The sequence below is a fragment of the Parasteatoda tepidariorum genome, chromosome 11 (genome assembly GCF_982258835.1).
Source record: "Parasteatoda tepidariorum strain Cologne lab strain chromosome 11, Ptep-v5.0, whole genome shotgun sequence".
In the NCBI taxonomy this organism is placed as follows: domain Eukaryota; kingdom Metazoa; phylum Arthropoda; class Arachnida; order Araneae; family Theridiidae; genus Parasteatoda; species Parasteatoda tepidariorum.
Window position 1 is genome coordinate 23844336 of NC_141765.1, and position 21351 is coordinate 23865686.

The 21351-nt window shown below is 28.2% G+C and overlaps 1 protein-coding gene across 1 annotated transcript in view; it reads right to left on the reverse strand.

The window, feature by feature from the left end:
• The window catches only part of LOC107452602 (protein O-mannosyl-transferase TMTC1), a 188641-nt gene that overhangs the window by 15035 nt on the left and 152255 nt on the right, over positions 1-21351 (reverse strand). The window contains exons 14-15 of the mRNA XM_043054161.3: positions 11617-11761; positions 8285-8422 (exon numbers count right to left, since the gene is read on the reverse strand). Coding sequence (XP_042910095.2) covers positions 8285-8422; positions 11617-11761 — 283 coding nt within the window. The remainder of the gene's footprint in view (positions 1-8284; positions 8423-11616; positions 11762-21351) is intronic.

Here is a 21351-nt window from a genome sequence, read left to right on the forward strand (position 1 = left end):
GTTAGGAAAGAAATATAAACTGGAAAATGTTTTACTTTTCAAATCAATCGAATAAATAAAAATTTTTAAGAAAATTAATCAACTTTTCAAGAGAATTAAATATTAAACAAGCGAATTATTGTTTGGAACTATAATCGAGTGTAAAAATGTACTAACAGAATATCGTTTTTTTTACAGAAAATAATTTAAAATTTTAATAACGCATATGTAAAATTAGATTTCATATTCTGAGCGAATAAAATGTTTTTTTTTGAGTTTATGTTAAAAGAGACTGTATTATTCTTATGGAGTCTTATTATTGAATAATAAAGTTAATAAAAAAACTAAACTAGAAATAAAAAAGAAATGTGCGAATGATTTGTTCTTTTAGTATATTCCTGTTTTCAGAATCGTTTTCTAGTTTGTCAAAAACTTATTTTTATCTTATGCCATATGTGCGGGACATCAGTATCGAATATTTGACAAAGCCAATCTGTTGAAATAAACTCATTAAATAAGAGCAATTTTTTTTTTTTGCGTGGTTAAATGACAGCCAAATTGCTGTAAACGTATATTTCTCCTCCTTGCAAGAGAATAATTCTATTAGTTGGACAATAATTTGATGCTCTAGGTGTAATGTTTTCTTTATTTGAAATTCGCTTTAATTTATAATTTTTTAAGTTTCGTTATTGTCAATTTTACCATGAAACGACAAAAAAATGAGTTGCTTTTTTTGTATGGGCTAGTATTACAAATAACCCTCTTCAATACTTCTCTGCGATTATTTATAAGGAAGAAACTTGCAAAAGGCTGCGCTTTTACTAATGTATTCCAATAATAAACTTTAGAAAATTGAGAAATATTTCTTAATGATGCTTGTTATTAATCTCTTTATTAACGCGAAATTTCCATACTATAGCAAAAAATGTCAAAATAAAACGAAACAAGAACTACTATATCTCCTGGAAACTAATACTAACTACACATTTTCAAGGATAGCAAACTATTGAAAGATATTCTATTAAGCATTTCTATGGAAAAATTTATGATTGAGTCTAACTACAATCTCATTTTTATCAAGCGTTTTCACTGTGGCTCATTTTTTTTAATGATTGCATGATGCATTCCCCAGAAATCTATTAGTCTAACGTGCACTGAGTGTGCCGCCCACTAAAGCCATAAATTTTAAATATCGACATCTCGGTTAAATTTTAAGTTAAGATGACGTGTTTTTTTTTATCATTTTTATTAATTTTTCACGGGGGGGTATTTTTTGTATTAACTTTTCTGTCTTCGGGGATCACATAAAAATTTAAAATTTGCAACTTTAGAAAAAAATTCGCTATGTTAAAAAGCTAACATAAAATTATGATTGATAAAAATAAACCATTTCTCAAATTTAAACCATGTTTCTATAACCTTTAGATCCAGAGATATTTAGGCATTTCATACTGTTAAAACTATCTTTTATCAATATTGACGATATTTTGGCGAAAAATCCCAAATTAATCTAATAATTTTCTTTACATGAAAATATAATTTATTTATTGAAAAACTTTTCATTGAGAAAAATTGAAGAATAAGAATTGCTCTTTGTTGGGTATAGAATCGATCAAGATTATTACAGTGATATTTGATAAAAAAGTAACATTCTTTAAATATTATTACAGAGTTGGTGTCAGTAAAATATTTTTAGTAAAATGATATTTTAAACATACATTTTTAAAAACAAACTTAAAATCAATAAAAATTATTATAAAGACAGTGTCAGATATTTTTTACTAAAATGACATTTATAAGGTTATATTGAATCATAAATACTATTTTCCTTTTAGGAAAGTAATCCACCATGCTGATAATAGTTTTTTTAATAAAAATATTTTTTGATTTTCAAAGCAAAATGTTTACTCTTTTAAATTGCTTTATTTTGCCTTTATATGAGATCTTTTATTAGAAGAAAATGTTGAAAAACTTTTCAAGAAATTTAATTAAGCAAGGAAATATTTCAAACTAAAAATTGAAAGATTTCCTTCATCATATTAAAATTTAAGTTTAAATAAAAAAAAATGTCTACTATACTAGCGTTTATTGTTATTATTACATATATTTAAAAGAATAATTATGAAACTAATATTAGTTAATGTAATTAAAATTGAAATAATCTTTATTTTTATAGAACTTAGAAATGTAATATGTTATAATTGAACTTTCTGTTATTATTCTGAACTTTCCGTTACTTTCTGTTCCACTATAGATTTCACTTATTGATCTCATTGTCAATCAATAAAATCCATCATTTTAACTTTTATTACAAAAATACTGTAAAAGTTTACTGTAGCAATGTCACAGTAAATAGTAAAAAAAATCAAAGTCATAATTTTATTATGTTAATAGACATAAATATGGGGCGTAAAACCAAAGTTTTTTACATCGACTTTTAATAGCTGCTAAAAGTTGTCTTTGATACTTAATGTGCAAAACATAAAAGAGGTATCGGTTAATAAATTGATGAGGAATTACTAAAAAGTTTAATTTTTGTTTCCCAAACTAATTTTATTGCCGGTATTTTACTGATTAAAGATACTTAAGCACTAAGTATTAAAAAAAATATTAAAAATTATAACTATACGTTATAAAACTAAATATTAAAAAAAAATTCTTAAAACGCTTTATTTTATATAAGTAAGTCTTAATAGTTAGTTTTTAATGAGCATATGTTATTTTTCATTCATTATTTAATACTTGATAGGTTTTTTTTAATGCTGTCTTTAACTGTTAATTTAAATTTTCCAAGAGTTTTTTTGAATTAGCTCATAATTGTTTATCATATTTTCACACTTTATGATCAGCTCGCTTTGCTACGCAAATACGCTTTTAGAAATAATTTACCTGTAAATTTGTGCTAAGAGATATATTGAAACTTAAGTGCATGCATATTTTGAAATTCTTAACCAGCGCACACTGGATGCAAAGTGCATTTAATAGTTCTAACTGATGATGCATTTTTACATGTGTTTCCTTAATAATATGAGAAGTAAGAAATAAAGTTCCCTCTCAGTCAGGTAATGATAATTAAAATGAAGATCATTTAAAAATAATCTGTGAAAACAAACTAGATCGGATGTTTGACACTCGCCTTTCTAAAATGTATATTTTTTATGAGGATCCAAAACGAATATATTAAGGTCACTCATTGTAGAGAAAATTATAGAAATCCGATTTATAGAATAATAAAAGGAAAAAAAAATAACAATCTTTTTCTTAAAATTCGTTATATTAAGTAATATATTATATTAAAATTATATATAATATATTAAAGTTCGTAATATTCGTTACATACAATAAAATTAGTTATTATTTTTCATACGAAAATAAAATTTCACTTTCCATTAAGCGAAAAGTAAAGTAACTTTTTTTATGATTTTTAATATGCATTGTGTTTAGTATTGTATGATTATGAACGGCAATGATTTTTCTCTCAAAATTACCTGCTCAAACATGCAAATTAATATATATATATATATATATATATATATATATATATATATATATATATATATATATATAAGCACACCGGACAAACAATTAGTCACTCCAAGAGATATCCTGAAAAACATCACTTAATAACGCGTAACACCACCTCTTGATTTGATAACCGCCTGGACTCGATTAGGAAGTGAGTCCACAAGGTTTTGTGGGTATGTAGGATCTAGTTTAAGCCGGTATTTGATCACTCAAATCCACTAAATTGCAAGAATGCTGATTTCGGAGTCGTACACGCTGTTCCAATATGTCCCGCAAATTTTCAATGGGGTTCAAGTCAGGTGATTTAGCAGGCCAGTTGAGATGCAATTGAGTGTCTGAGTGTTCATAAAACCAGTCACATTTTCTTCCAACCCGATGAACTTTGCTGTTGTCATCTTAAAAAATAGGGATGTCGACAGCATGCTCTTCATGAAGATGTTGACTGAAAGGCAACACCAGATCTTTCAGAGTGTTCAAATAAGCATGTCGGTTCATTTTAGTGACCATTTCAGTGAGGAGGCCTTATCCATGATAAGAAAAACATGAGACTTAAATTTGAACCTAAACTTGCACACAGTCAGGAGGAAATGCTTCACCGGGTCTACCGTGCACTCGACGACGTGTGTCATTTTAATAAAGGCAAAAATGTGGTTCGTCAGATCATATTACATTCCGCCAATCAGCAACTGTCCATGTTCGGTGACTTTTAGCCCACTGAATTTGCGCATCTTTATGCGATTGTGTGAGCAATGGCCTCTTACGAGGTGTTCGACTCCAAATGTTCTTTGCATGCAGCTCCCCTCTCAATGTTTTCTCCCTAACAGGTTGGGATGGACCTTCATTCACTAACTGATGCAATTCCTGTCGGGTTTGGAAGCGATTTTGATTGACAAATCGTGAAACGCGTCTCCGGTCATTTTCATACATTATTTTTTTCCAGTTACAATTCTGACGTCGTCTTTCATGACAAAGTGTATTACACCACTGCTTGCAGACAAGCTGCACAGTCCTCATCGAAACACCAACAAATCTAGCACATTCATTCAGCGTATGACCATGGCCACGGCCAAACACACTTGCCCTTTTCGCCACTCTGTCACACCCTTACACTTACCCGTATAATACATATAATACACAATTTCTGCGTAAAACAAAAATATCTCACCGATGGCTACTTGCCATTGACCACGTTGAGGCAGCACGTACGCAGTTGAGCACGTCTTTTGACTACTGCGTCATCTACGGAAACCTAGCGACTCTTCGGGGCTTGTGCACTAGGGTGACTAATTTTTTGTCCGTTGAGTTTATATATATATATATATATATATATATATATATATATATATATATATATATATATATATATATATATATATATATATATATATATATATATATATATATATATATATATATATAAATAAATATAATATAAGCTTTTTATGTATATATATAATATATATATATATACATAAAAAGCTTCTGTTTAATCTTTCTATGTTGTCCTAATTAATTATTCTTATCGAAATACTTTCTCACACTTTTAAAAGCCACATCCTGTTCTAAAATCTATTTTTGGCTCAAGTATACATTTTTAATTAAAAGCAGGACATTTTTCCTTTTGCTCTCTGTAGGAAACACTCGATCTATTTCATAAACCAATAGCAACTACTAAGATTTCCCTCTCTCCCTAAATTAAAACATTTTCGGATTTTATTTTGCAAGATTTTCTCTAACATATAATGGAGAAACACAACTTTTCGGACACACTTTAATGACTGCTCTGTCTAATAATTAATAAATAAATTTTATGTATATATATATATAATTTCTAAGTCACAACAGCGCCAAGTTGAGTTGCAAATGCTATAACTTGAAAGAATATTTCTAAGAAAATGTAAATGAATACAAATTACTAGACATAAATTTCCCTAATAACACTTCCATGTTGTCAGTGCTTTTTATTAGCATTTATACTCTTCATTTTGGAAATGAATTCTATTTTGCAGTGGCTTTTGATACTAATTAAATAGTTCCTGTTTTCCTGTTGTTAATTAGGTTTATGACAAGCAATTTGGATTCATTTATATTTTTTTCAAATATATACATATAGATATATTTATATATATTTTCCAACTTCAAGAAGGTTTAAATTGAACTATTATCTTAGTTTTCTCTAATGATTGCGATGTTAGCTTATGTTAATCGTTCCAGTGATTACACTATTTTTGTTTAAAACCTATGAGGTGTTTGTAAAATTAAATAGATTCGATGCAAAACATTACGCTGATAATAAAAATATGTTATCTTATAAACTTGCAGCTGTAAAATTTGAATTTATTTTTACCCTCTAACTTACGTTTCAGCGTCAAAGGCAAACTGTATTCAGCGTAGCATTCAATATTTCTTCTCCCAAAACATTTTTTTGAATCTTAGCAAGAAAGTGCTAGGTAGAGAAATATTTATTCAGATTTACCCCAGATACAAATCAGTCGAGTGTTGATAGTAAAATCTTAAGTCATTCTTAAATAACGCCGATGTCTACATACATATTCAACAAGCAAAGATTCATGTCCAAACATGCAACTTTCATCAATTCATTGATACATTTCCTCGAAAAAAGGAAATTCTACGTTCAGAAAACAACGACCACTGCATACCTCAGAAGGTAAGTCAGACGAAAACTCATTTCCGATGGGGTAGTATAGGGGGTTGGGGAAGAGATTGACACGCATGTCGGCCAAGCTATCCCAAGAACGAGAATCAATTTATCTAAGTCTTCTTTACAGCTTTAGAAGATTCTCTCTCCTTGTATTACTGTCTAAGTTTTCAGGTTGTAATAGTCGGGTGCGAAATGAAATCGAAAAGGATGAGGAAGCGCCAGCAAGATCTTCTTGAGAAGATTCCTTTCCGTGTTCTTTCTTGTCAGAAAGGAAATGCGGAAGAGGTATTTGGATTTCGTGGTTGCTTTAGCTCCAAAAGGAATCAAAAAGGAAATGGAAATATATGTACTTTCAAAATCCTTTTTCCGCTATTTTGCATAAAAGCGGGAATAGTGTTTAAGTAAATGGCATATTTCGTTCTTTTTTTTATCACTTTCTTTAAAATATTTTTTTTTTCGCTTGATTAATAAAGTTTTGTTGTATTTTATGGTATGAAAATTGCCTCATAAACGATGATAGTGCTGAAGCGAATGTTCCTTGTTCTGGAACATTTTATTATTTTGTTCTACATTGAAGGCTGTGCAAACTGGTTAAATAATTTGAGAATGCGCTTTAAGTGTTTTATGCACGGCAGAAAACAATTGCCTACGATGCTGTTAAAATATTTTTATTTTTAGTTAAGGGGAACTTAAAAGTAAAACTTTTTTATGGGAGATACAGTTTTGGAAAGTAAATTTTGTTTAGAAATTCATGCCTCAAAATAAGTTGTAAAATTACATATTAAAGTATATTAGTAGGAATCTAGTTGTGTTAATTTTAATTAGCAATTTGCTTCATAAAAGAGTGTTTCTTAAAGTTATGTGATAATATTTTTTAAAATTGCGTGTTTAAAATACAACAAAGTTAATTAGCAGTGCTAGCTTTTATATTTGAAAAATATTTGGGGGATATATACTGGGGGAAAATATTTTGGTAAAATTACTTTACCTGTACTGTACGGTAATCACATTTCTGTTAAAAAAACATAATTTTTGGTAATAAAATCAAAATATACGGTATTTGAACCATTCATTTAGTAATTTTTTTCTTTCGTATGGTAACGGTTAATTAGAAGTTCTGGTATTCAAAATTAAAACTTTTATTACCACAAGTTTAGTAAAAAGTACAGAACTTAAAACTAAATTTACATGAATAAATTGTATTTATGCCATGCAAAAATGTATCATGATAAAATTACTAAATTTTACCACATTTTATTAGCTTTATTTCATGTAATAAAACCACATTTTATTGCTTATTTTACTAAACTAATGACCAAAGCACTTTGGTCAAAAATATTTTTGGCTTTTTAGTGTTCCCATAGAGTCAAAAACAGGGCAAATTTTGCCATATACTAAAAAATAAAAATTAATCATAAAATCTTCGGAAATTAAGTTGCACGAGTCCCAAATTACTTTTCAAATTCATAAAAATTGAAAATACATTTTGCTCTTTGGGAATTTATAATAATCGAAGTCATTTTATTTGCCGAAAGAAGCATTAAAGCTGACCCAGTAATTTCAATTTCTTAGAATTATTACGGAAATTAGATCAACGATTGTCGTTGTTATATGTAAAATTGCAATGAATAATATGAATTACATCTGGTTCAAATTTGATGTTCTGTTATTTTTTTATTTTTGGCGATCATTCTAGAAAAACCAAAAAACACCATTATATGGTTGAAAAAGTTTTTGTTTTAGGACTATTTTACAAGAGACTATGATTAGCAGATTTAGCAGAATAGTTAAGTTACATATTTTCCATGAAACTGTGAAATTAGTAATTTAGAGCTAGGAAGTATTAGTAAAGAAGTGTGGTTCATAGATGAAAGCGGAATAAGTAGTATACGATAGGAAAACATAAATAAAGTAAATGTTTTATTGGGACTTTTATAGGAAATGGTGATATATTTGTTTAAATTAATATACTAAGTCCATCCATTTTTTTAACAAAATTTTTTTCCGAGAGCAAATGTTTCAATATATCTAACACTACTATAGATGTTAGCATACGTATAATTTTTTTTCAGCTTCAATTAAGTAGAAAAAATATTTTTCTCTTTAATTTCCTCTTACCTCAGTTGTTCTGTTGATTTGGCTATAAAGTAAAGATAGTTGATGAAGTGCATCTCTGTGACTGGTATTCTGTTGCACTACCGATTGTAGCAATGACTCGGCTTGCTGAAAACTTCGTTCTTGCATCAGAACTTGAGCCTGTAACACATTTTCAATAAAAATATATAATAAGAAAATAATAATATTTACTATTGTTTAAATTAAAAATTTAAAGTAAGACAGTGGAAACGATACACTTACAAATAGTCTGACTTTTAATTTTCTTATAGAAAAAACTTTTAATATCATTTTAAGCAAAAATAATTTTTTTTTTTGTAATCTTCCGGAATTTATTTAAAAATCATAATCGCAGATAAAATTCTTAAAAAATCTTAATATTTTATCCATTTTATCCTATTTTATCCTTATTTGTAAAATCTTTCATGATAATGAACTTATGTAATATGACTTATATCTAATTCAAACTTGAGGCTTCGTTGCTCTTGTTTTTTTCTCTTTTTCTTCTTTTTAAGGCGATCGTTCTAACGAAACCGAAATACAGCATATATAAAAAATTTAGTTTTAGGGCTAGTTTACGAATTACTTAATTTCAGATTGATGTGTACTTTCTGGTATCGATCGATCTGAAGCTGTGACCACACTGCACATGACATTATGAAATCATACAATTGGTCACAAAATTCTGGAGCCTATAACTCCATGATTCACCTGGACTGTAACGGGTTGTTGCTAGAATGGTTTATTTTACTTATTTATTATTGTTTCGACTCAAAATTAGAAAAAAGAATATAGAAAACATGTAGTAACCAAATCAACTTCGTCTATTTTCAGAAATTTTATAAGAAAGATAAGAACAGTTTATATATCGGAATACGAAACGGAGAAAATGTTTTTGTTGCTTTCTGACATAGCTAAAGTATATATAACTTTCAGGGTTTTTATTCGAAGCAAATGATATATACCAAAATTTGTAATAAAAGCTAAAGTTGTACCAGTGTCTTATCATTCTTAAGTTGAAAGTACTAACAGTGTTAATGGTACCGCACTACTTACTTTTGAAAAGAATAATAAAGACAAACTTGATGGAGTGATTGAGCGTACTAAAACATGTATTTTTTGTGTAGGAATGTAGGGTCTAAAGTGAAGTTTAAAGGTGCGAAAGCAAAAATGACATGGAAGAAAAATGAATTCATTTACAAAAACAATGCAAAGTGCTTCTTTGCAATACAACGGTGCTCACGATAAATGTTCAATGGTTGCTCAGAGAATAAAGCGTTCGCCTTCCAATGAGATGAAACAGGTTCGTATCCCAGTGACGGCAGGTCGATACGAATTCCGCACCCAGCTAGCACTGACCACAGTGCTGACGTAAAATACCCTCAATGGTGGGCGGATCATGGATTAGAGTTCCTTTGCCGCCAGTCTAATCGTGGGAGATTTTCGTGATTTTCCTCACTGTGAACTTAAAAGCGAATTAGTTCTATCAAAAAGTCCTCCATGAAGGCAAATTTCCCCCAATACTTGATCCCTTGTTTTTTTGGATTGGGTTCAAAATTACAAGGCTGCGGAGTTAAGCATTGATAGTCGTAAACAAAAAAAATGGGTCGGCTGTTCAAAGACTGTTACAAAATAAAATAAATATTCAAAACTGCGACCTCCAACGTGATTGGTACCATTGACATTGAGAACAAGTTAAAAAGTGCCAGCTTCCGCTGATGCAAAAATAAATAAATAAATAAAAAATAAATCGAATCGTGCACTCTCAGAAATAAAGCTCTTACTTTTGACGGTGCAGCAATCCTTGAGCTGTATTTCGTCAATTTTAAGAATCATTTGGTCACGAAATCACATGATTTTTGATAAAACGCGAACTCTCAAATGTATGACGAAAATGTTTCTTCAACTCGGAACCTCGTCGCAGTGCATTGTGGGAGATTGCTAACTAGACTGACAAAACTAGAAAATTAAAAATAAAATGACGAGATAAGCCGACTGGGTGTACGGTGATCAAAGAGTTGGTCTCTTACCAGGAAAATCCCGGGTTTGAATTAAGTTTTTGGCAGGAGTTTTATCTGTTTTTCTTGTGCTGTTTGGACGACATTGATCTACCTCTATGTTGTCCACGATGAAGTGATAAGTATAAAAGTGAGATACATTACGGCACTACGAGTTTTTTCTTTTTTCTTGTTTCAGGAAAAAAATAGAATGACGAAATATTTCGTAAATTTTGTCGAAATTCATTTCCTCGAAGAAGTGACGATAGTTATTTCGGCACTTTACCAAAATTTTTGCTTGTAGCATATACCAGGAAACGGTTTCGTTGAACGCGAACAAATTTTTTTTTTGAAATTTGAGCATTCATTTTCTGCAGTGCGGTTTACCCGGTTCACTACGGTCCTTTACCCGCTGCACCTGCTGCATTGCCAATCACAGTTGTAGTTTGTGTTACTGTTAGTTACTGTTAGTGGTCGAACTTTTGAAAATTTATAGAGAATATGTGTTGCTGTTGAGCATTTTGCGGTGATTTCGTAAGTAAATTTTTTTTCTCCCATGTTTTTTTTCTTTTTTTTTTGTATTCGTGCTTTAATCTCTGTCACTTAAAACCCTACAGTCCTATATAAAAAGGTTTTAGTACGCTTAACTACCTCTTCAGGTTTGTTCCATGATCTTAGAATCACCCTATATATTAAAGAAGCTTAAAAATTTTTAGAAAAGATTTTTTTTTAAATAATTAAAAAAATTTATTTTCTTTTTGTGAAATATCTATATATTTATATTTCCAAATATATATATATATATATATATATATATATATATATATATATATATATATATATATATATATATACATATATATATATATATATATATATATATATATATATATATATATATATATATATATATATATATATATATATATATATATATATATATATATATATATATATATATATATATATATATATATATATATATATATATATATATATATATATATATATATATATATATATATATATATATATATATATATATATATATATATATATATATATATATATATATATATATATATATATATATATATATATATATAATATATATATATATATATATATATATATATATATATATATATATATATATATATATATATATATATATATATATATATATATATATATATATATATATATATATATATATATATATATATATATTTCCAAATAGCGTGTCAATATCGCGAAATAAAAAATTCTTTATTAATGCAAATAATTTTATGTCATGTTTAGATTTAAATATTCAAGTTTTCTGAAAAAAAAACTTACAAAATGTACTTTCCCTTCAGTGTAATCATTATACTTTTCAAATAATTCTTTATAGATCTCCTTAGCGTCTTTGAGTCGACCAGCACTTATGTAAAGGACACCTAAGTTATCCATTATCTTAGGTTCTGAATTAATGATCAAAGCCCTAAAAAAGAAAAACATTTTATGTCTAATGATAAATATTACGGACCGATGGGCGTAGTTACAACCCAACTTCATTTCACTAAAATAAATGATGAAAATGATATTTATATATCATGGTAATGTGTTATAACATAAGTAAAGGGAAACTCGCCATATCTGAATGTGTGAGAATTAGAAAATATATCAATTACAAAATTAAACCTCAATTAAAATCTCACTTCCTCAAATACAATTGAGAATTTTTTTCGAAAATTGTTCCTAAAATTTTCATATATTGTTATTATTATTTGAAAAACATTTTCTCATCGAAGAAACAAATGTATCTCTTAAGTATTCTGTACCAGGTGACGTTGGTTCAATTTTTCATGCCATTTTTTAGAAATGCTCTTAAGTAGGCCTTAGATTATAATATAGATTACATGGGCCGTTCATTACTTTGATTAGATTAAATAGGCCTTAGATTATTTTTCAAAAAATTTCTTAAAAATATGACAGAAATACCAAACATAAAATTTTCACTTTTTTTAAAATGTTGTTTTAATCCCGCTTTTACCAGTTTTATTCAACTCGCTTCTCTGTCTGTTTTTTTTTGTCAATAAATAATCTTTTAATCAAAATTTCTGCTATTTAATTCTTAAGCATTTTGAAACGTTATCTCTTACTAACAGGGCTATTACATCTAAGTTTGCTATTATATTTTTTGGTTATTATATCCAAGTGTGCTGTCATATCATTTCAGTAATAACCTTTATTTTCGTTGATTCCGCAACTCTCGAGCTGCTTTTTATCATTTAAGGCAATCATTTCGTCACGAAGCCATGTGATTATTGATGGAAGGTGAACTCTCAAACATTTGACGAAGCAGCTTCCTCACTATTATACAGTCTAAGTGCATTTTAGAAGTATTACAATAATTATTATATGATTTTAAAACTAATTGACTGAATGGTGAAAAGTTTAATGTTCTCGCTTGTCAAACATATTACCTGGGTTCAAATCCTGGTAACGACCGGTTATTCATTTTTTCATACTCCTCTTATTTTTTGTTATACTTCTTAATCAGTTACGCATTAAACCTAATGCTTGTGACGAAAATCATATCCTCAAACAATCAAAAATATTTATTTCTACAATTTGTCGAAATGTTGACTCGAAGCATTTTTCAGGAAATAGTTTCACCAAACAATTTATGAATTTTGAGTACCTATTTTTACAGTAAATCATGTTATAAAAAAATAAATCCATATCTGTCTAGTCTTCTTCTTCCAATTTAAATATATGACATAGGAAATTTACGTAGGCCATAAGTGCTATCAATATATCTATAAGGAATAAATGGTGATAAAAGAAATGGTCATAAAAGAAATCGGTATTAATTTTTTTTCTTCTTTTTTGCAAAGCATACAGTCTGATAAAATTATCTTCATAATGAAGTCGACTTTGAAAAATTATTTTCACAGTTTTCTTAACATTAAAAAGTATTTAAGTAAACATTAACGGGATTGCTTAAGGGCGCCATCATTGTTAATCCCCTTTTTAATTATACATCTTCAGTTTTTGAAAGAGTGATTAAGTTTCCGGTTTTAATTATCTAAATGAAACAATATCGTTAAAAAAAATTTCAGTCCTTAACCATTAATAAAAAATGCAGTACACATTAATTAAAACTGAATTTTCATTATTCAATTCAAAAACATTACGTTCTTAAAAGAATTAATTCAAATGAATTTCACCTGTATCCAAATATAATGAAACCAAATAATTATAACAATAATAAAAAAAAACAGTGAAATAAAAAGAAGAATGTTTAGTTAAAATTCTAAAGGAAAGTGTTAGCTTACTATTAAAACTTCTACACACATCGTTGAATAAATTGATCACGTACAGTAGCGAAACTTTTTTCCCAAATTTAATTTCCGGTTTAATAGAAGTTAAAAAAAAAAGAGAAAAAAATCACAAAAGGGTGAATTTGTATTTCTCCCATTTTCACAGAGGGAAAAAAAATTCTCGGATATGGAAGATAAAGTATGAAATATTTTTCACAGTTAAGAAAAATGACTTCAAAACACACAAGGCAACTATCAAAAGGATTGAAAAAAAAAAGATCTCTGGTGCTGAAAAATGATATTCAACAAAAGGATAATAATTATTCGGAAGAAACAGCAAAAGAGAAGAGTGAGGCGAATGTTTATTGCCTTAGTAAGATTTTCGTTGAATGCGATAATGCTTGAAGCTTTGTTCTTTATACAATAGATATAGCTAGCGGGAGTTAAAACACATCCCATAACTATCTCCTTAATAGCAACAACATTTCCGCCTCACTTCCATACCGTAAATAGAGTCTTATTTATTGTTTATTTATTAATACCCTCCCTTAAACAAATCTTTATACTTAAATATTGCCCTTTAACCAAAACTCTATTATTAGGGATATTTCTTCAAGCATTTTAAGCTATTTCAATTGACTTTTTAAAGAAGATTGATTTTGGGTAAAAGGAGTAAACTGAGAAAAACTGTTTAGTGGAAATTACCAGAATGTGGTAAAATATACCATGTTTCAGGTTGTGTGGGAGTACCAAAAAGCTCGAAAATTTTTACCGAAGTGCTTTGGTAATGATTTTGGTAAAATTATCAATAAAATATTGCTTTATAATGTGTTATAAAAATTGGTGAATGTGGTAAAATTTCGTTATTTTGTCATGAAACCTACGAGCATTGATTTTTTCAGTTTTGTATTTTTTACTAAATGTGTGGTAATAAGTACCGTAATTTTGAAAATCAGAATTTCCGGTTAACTGTTACCTTATGAACGGAAAAATTACTCAATGAATGATTTAAATGCCACTTATTTTGGTTTGAATAACCTGAATTATGCTTTTTTTTTATTTTTTTAACTAGAAATGTCATTACCAAATAGTGCGGTAATTTTCCAGAAAGGAAACTACTTTAAACTAATAAAGTCCTTAAAAATGATTATTTTTTTAAGTTCTTCGAGGTAGTTGAAAGAAATTTGATCTCTTAAAAAACCTTCTTTAAGAATTAAATTTTTTATTAAAAAGATTAAAGTATTTATGATTTATTAAAATTATATCTATAATGCATTAAATATTTTTCACAGTTAAGAAAATGACTTCAAAACACATAAAGCAATTATCAAAAGGATAGAAAAAAAACATCTCTGGTACTGAAAAATGATATTCAACAAAAGGATAATAATTACACAGAAGAAACAACAACAGAGGAGTGTGAGGCGAATACTTATTAACTGAGTAAGATTTTCGCTGAATGCGATAAAGCTTGAAGCTTTGTTCTTTACACAACAATAGATAGAGCCTGCGGGAGTTAAAACACATCCCATAACTATCTCCTTAATAGCAACAACATTTCAGCTTCACTTCCATACCGTAAATAGAGTCGCAATTATTGTCTATTTATTAATAGCACCTCTTAAATAAATCTTTATACTTAAATATTCCCCCTTAACCAAAACTCTATCATTAGGAACATTTCTTCAAGCATTTTAAGCTATTTCTATTGGCTTTTTAAGGAAGATTGATTTCGGGTTTAAAGATCTCACTCAGAAAAGATGTATGGTCGAAAATACCAGAAACTTTTAAAGTTAATTGTGTTTACAGCTTTATGGGAACATGAAAAAGCTCGGCAATTTTAACTGAAGTGCTTTAGCAATGATTTTGATAAAATTAGGAATAATATGTGATAGAATGCGAAAATGGTTTAATAATATATGAAAAAAATTGAAAAATTAAATTTAATTATATTGTCATGATACTTTTGAGAATAGCATAAAAACCATTTTTTCGGTTAAATTTAATTCTCAGTTTTCTTAGTTTTTTACTAAATGTGTGGCAATAAGAACTATAATTTTGAATGCGAGAATTTCCTGTAAACCTTTATCATATGAACGGAAGTAATACCAAATAATAGATTTAAATACCGTATATTTTGATTTTTATTACCAGAATTTTTTTTTTAACCAGAAAATTTTATTACCATTCATGAGGAAAATTTGCGCGAGTTTTTTTTCTCCGTGTATGATTTCATTTGCGTCTCCTATTGTATAAATATGGAACGAAAATTTTTTTCTTTAATTTTTGCTGTTATAATATTCAGTTTTAAAAATGGAATGTCGACACTAGGAAAACAATATGATCAAAATTACTAAAATAAGTATTTCTGACTCTATGGGAACACCAAAAAGGTTGGTACATTTTACTGAAGAGCTTTGGTAATGATTTGGTAAAATTAACAATAAAATATCGTTTTATAATGCTTGATAAACGTGTTAAATGGGCTGAAATTTGGTAATTTTATTATGATACATTTGGGCATTGCATAAGTATTTAGTTAAAGTAACTTTTCAGTTCTTTATTTTTTTTTTTTACTAATAATGTGTAGTAATAAGAACTATAATTTCGAAAATCAGTATTTCTGGTAAATAATTACCACATAATAAAAAACTACCAAATGAAGGGTTAAAAGTTTTTTTTCAGTTTCATTAACTAGAATCATGTTGTTGTTTTTTCACCAGAAATGTCATTATCGCACAGTATGGTAATTTTACCAGATTTTTGTTTTCCATGTGAAAGTAGACTAATCTAAATTAATAGGGAATAATAATATATAAAATAAATAAAATGAATAATAAGTAATAGTAATGAATGATAAATAAAATGAATATGCATGAATTTATTTAAGGCATTTGATGAAGCTTTGAAGTTTTGAGTATTTGTCTTATGAAACCATATTTAAGAACTGAATTATTTTTTAATTGTTGAAGATTATTTTAAAAACTAAATGAATGTTTGCCTATTTTGAAGCAAAAAAATCATAATTAACAAATATTAAATGAGAATGTTTTGGAATTTTTTTATTGCATTGAAAATTATAAACTGTCTCTTGAGTTTTTTTAAGAATGAAATGTTCATTTTGAAAGAAAAAAGTGATGAATGTAATAGTAACGTCTTCTACAATTGTTTACTTTTGCATTCCCTAACCAGTGAAAGATTTCCCTAACCAGAAATAGACATATAGCCAACGGAAGTTAAATGTATTACAGAACTATCTCCTTAAAGCTGTTTTTCGAAGTCTCTGTCGTTAGATTAAATCAGGGGTCGCCAAACGTTTTTGATCATCGACCCCTATATAATTTTTCGAAATCTCCATCGACCCCCGCAAAAGTAATTTTCTGTTAATTAAAATAAAACTATATTAGATACTGTGTTTGTACATTTATTTTATGATTTTAAACATTTATTAAAGTAATAGTACATTGTGTAACAATAGTTTTATGAAAAATATATTAATATTGAAATTTAAATACCTTATTATTAAATAATAAGTAATTATGCATAAGTAGATATAATAAGTAAAGTAACTAAAGATTTACTGCTTCCTGATCAATAAGATGGGTGTGCCTGGTGTTTTTTTGCAAGGTTCGCTGGGTTCAAAATTGGTCAATTTTAATTTTCGTCAAAATTGGTCAATTTTGTAATTTTCGTAAAAAAATACAAAGTGTGCTATAGTTTTGTCGCGGGCTGTACTAATCCATATTATTAATGCTTACCTTTTTTGTGCATTGATAATTAAAATTGATATCTAAGCCAAACGAATGGTTTTATCGAAGCAATAACTAATTATCCAAAACTGCAAAAGTTTTAATAATGACACTGCAAATATTCAACACAGTTTGCAAAGATAGCTGAAACTGCGTATGATATTTGCATTTGTAACGTCAATGCTCGTCACACGTGACATTTGGACAAGCGCACATATGCATATGACTTATAAACTGCGCTGAGTTCGTGCCACTGCGCGGTGGTACGTAAATACTTGTTTCACCCCAATAAATATACGTTTATTTATTTATGTTTTATAAAGAAACTGATATTGAGTCAATTATAAAAAAAATCACAAATTTCACATGCTTAATTAGGTATGTGTGATTTGCGTATTGAGAACTGTTTTTTTTTTCGACCCACAATTGACCCTTCCGATTCGGATCGATCCCCATTCACCCCCCCCCCTGTCTCAGATCGACCCCCGCTTTTGTTAAATAGACCCCTGGGGGTCTATATAGACCACTTTGGCGACCTCTGGATTAAATAATGCTTTTTTTGCGAGCAATCTGCTATTTTCATAACTGCTGTGAGTTTGCTCCAGTTACTCCAGGTTAGATCAAGTTTAACCTATTTTTAGCCAGCGTTTCCTCTGCTTATTTTGGAAATACCACAAAACGTCAATACAGGGAAAAGCCACAATTTTGAAAAAATTAAAACGTTTGTGGTCTAATTTCTTAGTAATTAAAAACTTATTCCAATGTAATATTATGTGGGCTCATAAAAATATGCAAAAAATCAGAATATGGCACTTATTTTGATAAAATTTGTCTGGATGAAAAATGTCTCCAATTGTACGATTTTTCAAAAAAGTTTAATAATTTATGAAGTATTTAAGTTACTTGTCCGTTCCAAAACCAGATAATTCTTCACGGCAGGATTGCATATATAGTTTAAAATTGTAGCTTATCTTCATGTTTAATGCACTTAAACTATGTTTTTTTATTTATTTTCCTTGGCAAAAGAGTTTCGAAGAACCCTGTCAATAGCTACAGCTTTTCCGCTTCTATACCATCGAATCAGAATTATTGCGTAGTTCTTAATAAATCTCAATCTTTAAAGTTTGCTCTTTAGCCAAAACTTTATCATTCGAAACATTTCTTCAAGGATTTGTTGCCCAAGTTATTTCTATTGATTCTTTTTTTTTAAATAAAGATTGAGAATAGTATAAATGGCATTTCTTGTTTAAAGAGCTTAAGAAGACTCTTTTGAATAAGTTGAGTTCGCTAACATGAATATTTCTTTGAGCAATTTAAGATATTTGATGGGGCATTGCAATTGGGTGTCTTCGTTCTATGATCCTTTATTTGAAAACTGAAATTTTTGTTTTAAAAAAAGATTATGTTAAATAAGTAATAGGTGAAGTTTGAGGATAAAGAAAAGTTTTAATTAACAAATATTTAAATTTTAGGATTTTGAGTTTGACTTAATTAAAAGAATTGAAAAGTTCAAAATTAGTTTCAAAATTTTAAGATATCTGTTTTGTAAAAGAACATGTTAAAATTTAGCATGTTTCTGGTTGTACAAGAACACCGAAAGGCTCGGTAACATTTACCGATGTGGTTTCGCAATATTTTTGCAGAAATTAACAATACAATATGGTTTTATGATACATGATAATATTTAGTAAATGTGGTGAAATTTAGTAATTTCCACATGATACCTTAAAGCATGGCATTAAAGCCATTCATTCGGTTAAATTTACTGATCCGTTTTGTATGTTGTACTAAATGTGTGGAAATAAGAACTATAATCTTAAAAATCAGAATTTTCGGCAAATCGTAACCATATGAACAGAAAAATTGTCAAATAAATGCTTTATATACCGTATATTTTGGTTTTATTAATTAGAATTATCGCTCGTTTTTTTTTTCTGAAATGACATTGCCATTTAATACGGTAATTTTTCCCGAATGTTTCTCTCTGTGTAATTATCCGTGTATAGATACAAAGTTTTTGCTTCGATTTCATGTCATAAATAGTTACAATTATTGTTGGTTTTAAAAAAACGTCTCTTAAATAAATGTCTATCTCTAAATCATGTCTTTTAACCAGAACTCTATTTTTGCGAACTGTTCAAGCTTTTTTTAGACTTACTAAGCAAATTCTATTATTCATTTTTTTAAAACGATATAGATTGGATTTTAGGTTTAAATGGCAAAAGAGTTCTTTAAAAGGAACATTTCTTTAAGTTAAGTAACTTGATACTGCTTTACAGTTAAAAGTCTTCATTCTTTGAACTCTTGCTCATGAAAAGTAAACGGAAGTTTTCATTCTACAAAAAAATTATGTTAAAAAAACGATTTTTTTTTTAAATCTGAAAACAAAGAAAATGTGTAATTAAGAAGAGTTGACAATTTAGGGTTTTGCGTTTATCCGGACTCGGGGCTAAAATTTTTTAAACGGATACAATTTATTTATTGAATTGCTTTCTCCCCGAGAAAGCATTATTAGAAATGAATTGTTTATTGTTAAGAATACATTTACTCTATCCGAAAATTATCTGTTTTTGAAATAAGTCTACTATTGGTGTTTTCTCTTTTCCGTCTCGCTTTCAGGCCTGTCCGGACTAGAATTTATTTGATTTGGAGCAATACTTTTCTGAATTTGTGTTTCGGGAATATTTCCGCATGGATTTGCTTATAATTATTCTGATATATTCATGCATTTCCACGCACAATCCACTGAAGATTAATAGGAATTTTCCAAGCAACCAAAGATAATAAGAGCTATTGGATTTGACAAAACTATTTAATTTATCTATATTACGCCGCTCCCCATTATGAACTACTATATGTTTGCTAATATTCCAAATATAAGGTTCTTTTATCTAATTTATTATAACTTATGCTAATTTTATGGTTTATTGTAATTATTGTCTAACAATGCTTTCAATTAGGTCCAGAAACAGCTATTTTATCTTTTTAACGTAATTTGTTGATTTGGCGGTCAGATCGGTGACAAGTTGATTAGGAATAAAAAGGAAATAAAAGGTTGTTTCTAAAGTTTACATCAAAAGACTTTATATATATATTGGGTTTAATCTACAACCTTTAGAAATAATACCAAGTTTTTTCTTAATAACATTCGTAGTCAATTACTTAGATCCTACACTTGGTAGTTGGTACTAGACTTAGGTCATTGCCCATAAGTAAAAAATCGAAATTTAAAATTTCTAGATCGGAATATTTAAAAAAGTTATATATGAAAGATTTGTTTTCCATTCCTTATTAAAGATATTAAAACGAAAGTTTTAAAGGACTGAGAGTTTTATTATAATATCATGTTTAGAAAAATTATCAATTAATCACGTCCAAAATTTAAGAAAAATTCGAATTTCAAGGCTGAAATTGAAAGGTATTTGAAAATTATTTTATAGACTAATAATATTTATTTTTTATTTCCTTTTTGCAGAATTAAAATAAATTTCATGTGGTGTAGGTGAATATATATATATATATATATATATATATATATATATATATATATATATATATATATCTGACGAAACATTTTTAAGATTAAATAAAATAAGATAAGTTATTACCTCACACGAGAAATAAAAAGATCACCACAACGAAAAAAGCCAAAAAATTTGTAACAGGAAATAATATCCTAAAAATCAAAAAGGAAAAACACTCAAAAAGAAATTAAAGTGGAGGCACTAACATGCATGACGGCTTCATCAGGGGTGCATTACCATGCAATCAGCAAGAGAGAAGTTTCAGCGGATGGCGGTGAATTACCGCAAATAACCATACCACAGACTACCCCAAGTAAAACAAAAAGAAACTAACAGCAAGTCAGACGAAGACTATATATCGTAATCTTGAAAATTGAAGTAGAAGTACATAATTTACCAGATGGGAAGCAGAATGTTTCGAATGAAATTAGAAAATTGGAGGTTCGAGTACCAAATTAGTACGTGGGTACGAGTATTAAACTATTATGTGTA